This window comes from Pyxicephalus adspersus, chromosome 5, assembly GCF_032062135.1.
Source record: "Pyxicephalus adspersus chromosome 5, UCB_Pads_2.0, whole genome shotgun sequence".
Lineage (NCBI taxonomy): Eukaryota > Metazoa > Chordata > Amphibia > Anura > Pyxicephalidae > Pyxicephalus > Pyxicephalus adspersus.
In genome coordinates, this window is record NC_092862.1 from 928,792 (window position 1) to 937,355 (window position 8,564).

At 43.5% G+C, this 8,564-nt stretch overlaps 1 protein-coding gene across 1 annotated transcript in view; it reads left to right on the forward strand.

The window, feature by feature from the left end:
• Positions 1-5,922, forward strand: part of LOC140330413 (rhophilin-1-like) — a gene marked incomplete at its 5' end in the record, with an annotated part of 9,133 nt that extends 3,211 nt beyond the window's left edge. Inside the window, 4 exon segments of the mRNA XM_072410531.1 lie at positions 668-744; positions 2,282-2,428; positions 3,777-3,935; positions 5,441-5,922. Of these exon segments, the coding sequence (XP_072266632.1) occupies positions 668-744; positions 2,282-2,428; positions 3,777-3,935; positions 5,441-5,647 (590 nt within the window).
• Positions 5,923-8,564: the final 2,642 nt, after the last annotated feature.

Below are 8,564 nucleotides of genomic sequence, written 5' to 3' on the forward strand. Positions count from 1 at the left end.
AGAGTGTCAGCTCCTCTGTAGACACGTGTGTAGGGGGGGGTATTTGGCAGTAGGTAGTGGTGCCTACTTGCCCTTCCCAGATATTACACTATCTTGGCTTTTATCAGAGTATTGTTCTGAATGTACAGAAGAACATTTGGTTTTGTAGGACGTTGGGGGGCAGCTTCTCAGTCGTTGGTATTATCAATCAGTAAAGGGCCAAGTTGCAGCTATGAGGAGTGACAGCTCAGCATTCTGTGGGTCCTCTCCGGTATGCCAGACATAGAAATCATTGCTGCATGTAGGGGGTCATAAAGAATCTCCTCTGTGAGATTAGATCTACATTCTAGCGGTATGAAGTTTGTCTTCTTGTAGTTCTCTTCTTCTTCTGCTTGATTGTCCAGCTTTTTTTATCCGACATTCTCAGGTAATTGCAGAGTTGGGAGATGGAGGATTATCTGGCGGATACCCTGAGGATATCGGTTTCTGAACTGGGACCCGCTCTTCTCTTCTCTGACTCCTCTGTCTTATGAAGCCAGCTAGATCCCAGTTCTACTATAAGCTATACAGAGTCCTCTGCCCCCCATATCTTACGCTATATTAGGATGGAATAACTTTTATCTGCACTTTACCCCACACATCACACAACAAGCTTCATATAACAGCCATCATCTCCTCTGTTTTGTAGCAAAGACCCAGCAGAAGCCAGAGATCAAAAATCCCATCTTCTCCAAGGTGAAAGTAACGGACATCTTCCATAGACTGGTAAGTGGAAAGACTGGAAGTGGTGGTTGACTTTGTGCTTTGCCTTCAAATCCCTCCACAGCTCTTGTCCCACTTACCTTTCTGCCCTGATAGAGAAATCCCCCCCAGTGTTCTCTTCGTTCCTCCAATCACCTACTGATGACTTCCTCACTCATAACCTCATCACACGCACGGCTCCAAGACTTTTCTAGAGCTGCCCCGACTCTCTGGAATGGTCTCCTCGTCCTATTCGGTTTGCTCCTACTTCCTGCTCATTTATAACCCAATGCTTCCCCCTCACCTACCCGTCTTCTGTTTTCTAACCTTCGTTACTTTTCACCATAACATATCCCCCTCCTATAGTATGATACTTCCCCTTCCTTTTAGATTGTAAGCTCTTCCGGGCAGGGTCCTCCCCTCCTCCCGTGTCACTGTATTTATCTGTCATTTCCAACCCTTATTTAATGTACAGCGCTGTGTAATATGTTGGCGCTATATAAACCCTGTATAATATTAATAATAATAATAATATAGCATTACTGATGTAGTTGAACTCCTAATGATTATAAGCGGCCATGACATCCCTAGAAGGAGCTGACTGATCATACCCTGAGATTTGGGAGGTGCAGCGGTTACTGAATTATCATCGTTAAGAATTAATTTATTTTTCCAATGCCTTAAAGCACTCCGAATTCAACTATAGCTGCAAATGGAGCTCCAATAAGAGGGAGCCATGGAATGCGTTGTCATCTCTGGGGTTCTGTAATAAATATCGGGGCCCCATATCTCTTATTTTATCCTATTCCCCTCTCCCCTTCTATTGTACACCCAGCGCACCTCTGAGGCTCCTCATATTATAAAGCAGCCCGGGCAGCTCCATAGATTGCTCCTCACAATGGGGGATGGGGGAGGATTTGGAAGCCCGAGTCCCCGCTGAGGTATATTCCGTCCCCTCCTGTGTCTTGCAGGGGACAATACCTGGAGATTTAGGGTTTGATTCATAGAATTTATACCACCAAGTTATTGCTTATTTTTTGTTTGCTTTATTCTAATATTTGAGACTTGGTTTGGTAATTTTCCTCACTTCCTGTCCTGGGGACAACATTTTACCAGACAGGAAATGAGGGGATTTAGCAGCATCACACACACGAACAATATTCCTTAGTAAAGGAAAGTGAGAACCTTGTGACAATTTTATTTTATATTCCTGTTACAAATATTCACCCTTGTACTGGCTTGTTCCCGAGACAGGAAATGAGAGTAAATCTCCTCGTTGGAGTCACGGATGAAATCTTTTACAAAGTTGCATCAAAATATTTCAGTGTATAGTAAAATTAAAGATGATTAGTGTCCAAGTAAGACTGCCCAGTGCCGCTCCACCAATTCCTGATACCCCCGGTGCCCCTCCACCAACATGCAGCGATGGGGGGGGGGGTCCTATAAGCTGTCTGCTATATCCATAGTTCTGCAGCCGGCACCTTTGGGGTCTTTGGTGATTGGGGTCTCCGAGCAAGGTCATGTGATCACACAGGGTAACACTCTCTCCCCCCTCCCGCAGGGTCCTCTCTCCGTCTTCTCAGCAAAGCACAAATGGCGGCCGGCGCAGAAGATTCACCTGGAGCGGGATGACGGTGGATTCGGATTCACCCTGAGAGGAGATTCTCCAGTGCTGATTGCTGGTGTAGTTCCCGGTGGCTGCGCTGATGTACGTATCACTGCACACAGACAATGCTGATAAATATCCAGATATATAAATCTATGGGGAAGATTCGTATATTATAAACTCCATTTGTGGCTCTCATGTCACATGAACATTAAACATTGCATTAGCTTTAGAGTAAAGAGGTGTGAGCCGATCTGCAGGGTGTGCAATCTGATCTCCCTGATCTACTTTATCAGGGCCGTAACAGTGAAGAGAATTGCCGGTGACCCCATTGGGGTAATGGGAAGTGCAAAGTTAGCAATATTTAGCCCCTGCAATTTCTATACTAACACTACCTTCAGAATTCCCTGCACTGGGGATACATTTAACCACTTCACAGATTCTAATTATTAACCTAAGCTGTCATTGATGGTATAGATTCCTCCTAACAACCAGAAACCAGTTGTTTGATTGTGATCACATCCACACGGATTAAAGACTTTAGTGTCAAAATTCATTCTGCAGATGCCACTTTAGCCTGAAGGGAGCAGTGTTCCATTTTTCAACATTGTAATTGTCTGATACAGTTATGTTACAAAAAATGGAAATACTACATAAATACAAAGACTAAAGGGGTTTACTAAATTTAAAATTTAAACAATTTACTAAAAATGTGGTATATACTGACTCTGCTAAATCTGGTCTAAACGTTAATGACCTAAATGAGAGAGATTAAATGCAATTAAAACAGAGATTTAACTAAAGTAGTACAAATCTTAGAAGAGATCTATTAAGCAGCTGCATCCTAATAGCAGTAACTTATATAAGAATAGCAATCACAATATTCCATCCATGATAAATCTGGAAATGTTTTCTGCAGCTGCAAACAATGTAAAGGACGGGGAGATTCATGATGGAGGCGTCATAAGTGACAATCTCTACACTGCCCGCCAATCGGCACCATTTAATTATTATATATTATTATGTATTTAATGACCTCTCACTGCATAACACATGGTTGTGTTTTATTCCTTACCTGGAGCGCTAGATCTCTGTATTTCTGCCTTGTGTAGTTATTATTACACAGTATTTATATAGCGCTGACATATTACACAGCGCTGTACAAAGTCCATAGTCGTGTGACTAGCTGCCCCTCAAAGGAGCTCACAATCTAATGTCCCTACCATAGTCAGCCAAGGCCAAATAACCTACCTGCATGTTTTTGGAATGTGGGAGGAAACCGGAGTACCTGGAGGAAACCCACACAAACAAAGGGAGAAACTGCAAACTCCATGCAGATAGTCCTGGCTGAGATCTAAACCTGGGACCCAGCGTTTAAAGGCCGGAGTGCTAACCACTGAGCCACCATGCTTCCCTAGTAATAAATGTTTTCCCCCTGTGCGTGTCTCAGCGTGCCGGTGTGAAGGAGGGAGCGTACATCGTCTCTGTGAACAGCGAGGACTGCAGGTGGTCCAAACATTCGGAGGTGGTGACCTTACTGAAAAATACGGGGGATGAAGGAGCCGACATTGAGATCGTCACCTTCCAGAGCGCCGACACTCAGAATACGGTATGAACGCAGACACTGCCACTTACCTAGATTGTCTTCTGCATCAGATCAACGCTCATCGCCACCCCTGCACGGCTTTTATCTCCTTTTCTGCTCTTTGCTTATTCACTCATTCTCTCCCGCTCTTTCACCTCTTTCTACTCTCTGCTTTCTCGGTTCCCATCTACTGTTTCTTCTCTTTCTGCCCTTCCTCTCCCCCTTTTGTTTCTGTGCTCTGTAAAATATTGTTCCTTCCTCTCCCCCCTCTCTCCTTTTTGATTTTTAGTTTTGAGCACTTTAATTGGCATGCAAACAATTTTTTTTTTGGGGGGGGGCGGTGTAAGTCATGGTAGTGCCTGGGAAGGGTTTTAGGAATTTTAAACCTCTTGTACATAACATAACCCATAACATGACACATAAAGACTCGGAAATCAATAGAGCGCAATATAAATTACAAAAATGTTTTGAAAAGAAAATCTATAGCCTATCGCCAGATTCAGTATTTGCAGACATTTATGAAATAGCAATGCGACCCCTTCTGGTCTCAGAGTTGAGGTTTCCCAATGTTAGAAATATATTTCCCATCAGAGATAATTACAATTCTCTTATAGATTTAGGAGCTAATAGAGATCAATATATGGAGAAGTGGATTCCTTGCAAAGTTTTACCAAATCCTTGGAGATTATTCACTTTATATTCTGAGCAGGGTGAATATGATCACCAGAGGGGTTAATATTGAAACATATTTAGTTTTTGACCCCAGCAATTTGAAACCTCCAATCAATTAACCACCACCCTGCCCCCCCTCCCTTGCTGTTAGGCTGTGTTTGGGGGAGGGGGTCATAGATCACTCATTTTGAATATAATGTTTTATATGCTACAACTATTTGTGATATATTTTGTTTTGAGTGCATTAGTAAGTATTTTGTCTTCTCTTAGACCCCATTGTGATTTTTGTTTTGTCTGATGCTCCTGAAGAAGTCGATCCGTTATCTGTGAAATGCGTCGGGTACACAATATGAGCCCGGGGTGTGGCTGAATCACTTTATATAAAGAAATAATATTCTGTGCTTGTACGTGATTTGTTCACACAAATGGAATTGTTATTGTTCTGTATAGCTGTACAATTGGTTTTATCAATAAAACTTCATATTTTTATATCCGGTTACAATTATTATTATCCAGTATTTATAGAGCGCCTACATATTACGCAGCGCTGTACAAAGTCATGTGACTAGCTGTCCCTCACAGGAGCTCACAATCTAATGTCTATAACAGTCTAAGGACAATTTGGGGGGAAGCCAATTACCTAACTGCATGTTTTTTGGGATTTGAGATGAAACCGGAGTACATGGAGGTAACCTACACCTGGCTGAGATTCCAACCTGGGCCCCAGCGCTGCAAAGGCCGGAGTGCTGCCCACTGAGCCATCGTACAATGGCTGATTTATGAGTTCTGATGATGTTTTTTTCTATGTTTTATTGTTTTAGTTTCTGATTTTGTCATTTTTCCAAACGTCTTTTCAGGCTGTGGAGAAGAAATCCTCCATGCTGACGTCTGGTGAAATTCTGAAAAGAAATAAAGAGAACGGCAGGAAGGCTCCGGGTGTCAGTAAGCGTTGCAGCACTTTACTCCTGTGGAGCAGGAAGAGTAATCCCAGCAAGCGGAGCCCAAACCTCAGCGCTGTGCAGCTGCCATTCAGTGCTGTGCAGAACAGCGAGTCCATGTATTGACTGACAGCACCCTCTACTGGCAGGGGCAGACACAGACACCCCCATAAGTTTAACCTGTAGCACTGAAACAACGTAGTTGGCATAGCCCCCGAGTGACAGTGGGGCCCTTGGAATGATTGACTCTAACCTATCTAAAAGGATGAGCAATCTGTCGGCGTCCATTTTCTCTGTATATAAATGTAAAAGATAATTTATAATTCTTTCTATAATTAAAGAGGACCTGTGAGAGTTAAAGAATATTTTGTGTGTAGGAAACAAATAAAACAAAAATGTGACCTATGTGTTTCTTGCGATGAGTTGGAATAAAGGCAGACATAAGCGAGACCAATCATATCAACACATAGTGCAGACCCCTGACTTCATATCAATACTCCATGCAGACCCCCCCCCGACTTCAAAATAAAACTCAGTGCAGCATTTTGGCAGAATGGGTTCCAGAAGACACACCGGGGCCCCAACATTATTATAAGGAAGACAAAGCTGAGAGAAAGGAAAAGACGGCAGAAATGTGGGAAATGGTTTCATTCTTCATCAGGACAATGAGTTATATGAGTCTCATTATTTTATAATCGTATATATATAAGGTGTATGTGCCCGGGGCCCGGTGTCTGTCACTGAGGATCCGGTGATTGCTCCTTCAGTGATTTGTCTGGCAGCTCGGAATATATTATTATTATTATTATATATATGTCCAATCCTGTACAGACCAAGGCTGGATACACACGTCCAATAATTGTTGGAAAAGATCTTTCATGAACAAGTTCTGTACATACAGCACCATTCTGCTATATTGGGGGGGGGATGACAGAGCAGCACCCCGCTGTGCTCTCTCCCCTTCACTTTTATTACGATCGTTCGTTGTTTGTGGATCCGCCAGGACGAATCCATGAACAATGAGCACTTCACACACGTCAGATATCGGCCCCGAGAATCATCTGATGTATGTAGCCTAAATTTTGGAGACTGGATCATCTTTTGTAGCCAAAGTAAACTTTGGACTACAAGACTTCTTGTATAGCGCCAACATCATCTACTGGGCAGTACAAACATAGCCTGATAGGACAATAAAAATACCACTAAAACATTACTGAATTAGGAAGTGACGACCATGCAGCGCGGGGAGGGCCGGATTCAGCAGAAGGGGTCAGGGAATATCAAACATAGAATAGTGAGAATGGAAAAGTCCAGGGGGGTCCATAGATATGGGTGGAGAAAAATCTAAATGCAATAACCCCCGTCTTCCTAAACACCGAGTGAATATAAACCGGTGAATTATGGTAAAGCATGCGTTACCCAAATGTATCACCACCTTGCCGTGCCATTCATTGCGAATAGCTCCCAGCATACAAAGCCTGTGTACCTGGGTTATAGCTAGCACAGGAGTGTGATGATTACAAGGGTGATGTGGATTTTATTTTTATATGTTGGGGTTGGCAGCCCTTTCCTTTTTAATGGACTTCCTTAATGCAAGGAATGTTAATGTGCAGTTATGCAGTGCGGTAATGTATTCCAATGATGTACAGTAAGTGGGCCCTGTGCATTGATGGGACAGATAGTGAGTGCTCTGTGCATGGGGGGTCCCGGGGGGAGAAAGCAGCATGACCTGGGGGTGTTATAGGTCCTCTGCCCATGTGTTGTAGGAATATAATGATTTATTGCACAGATATCACTGTCACCTTTTATCTCTAAATTTCCACACACAGTCCTATTGGTAAAGGAAAGAAAATACTTTTTGCTTCGTCACACTTTGGACTCTATTTATAAACTATTCCCCTGTCAATTCCCCCCCCCCGACCCCCCAAGCACTGCTCCCAGCTTCAATATATTGTCCCTGATTCAGGGAGAAACAAAACCTGGAATGTCCAGTAGGGGGAGCAAGAGATTTACTTTTCCAACTGCACTCATCCCGCAAGGGAGACAAAGAACTGATGGGGTTATCTGAGCTTGAAGTTGAATTGTAGGCATCCCCTGCACGTGGCTGGGTTTATGCACAAAATGCTGTCTATAGCTGGATTCTCTTTCTGTGAGTTTATATTGCTATGTTGTTATTAGACTGATTGTGATGACAAATGTGGCCCCAATCACTAAAATCTCATATAACTTTACTATAAACAGAGCTTTCTATTTTATATTTAATATCTGCTGCTTTGAATCAAATAATTACTAATCCTGCCATAAACATCTTTGTTCAGACACTTCCTGTTCTAGGGTGACAACATATGTTGCCAGTCTTCCCAATGATGCTCCTACGTTGTCACTCTCATTGTTTGTGCTGCTTTATATAAGACAGAGACCGCACTCTGCAGTGGTGCCTGGACATGGCCGCAGATGCTGCAACTCTTCTTTTATCCTCTGTCAGGGCTCAGCAATGTTCTGGCATCTCCGGCACACAATCAGGTGAGCAGTAATGTTTTCTGTATGAAGTTGTCACAGCAAATTGTTTTTCTTTTCAATCAAAAAATAAGTAAATGATTCCTCTGATTGGATCTGCACAGCCGGCCCTGAATGGGTTAATCGGAGCGCCCAGCTGCAGTTCTGTGGCGGTGCAGTAGATGGCAGTGTTGGTGTGCGGGTGGCACTGGCACTGATTGGTCCCCATGCCCCCTCCTGCTGGTGTAGTTTATAGCTGAAGTAACATTGTTTCACTGCCAACATATGCTTGGTCATCAATTTTACAGAAGCCGCTGGGAAGCCGAAGTCTCAGCGCAGAGATCGCTGTATAATACGCCGCGCCAAGCGCTGTGCCAGGCCATGCCCGCAACCTGTGTGCGGCTGTGTGGCAAATCACTGCCCTGGGACACAGGCACATCCACTAAAGAGGAACCCCAAACCGGAGCCAAGTGCGTGAACAAACCAATCAACCCCGCCACTGCCTAGGTGGGTGATATAATAAAATTGGTTGTTGGTAAATTAAAGG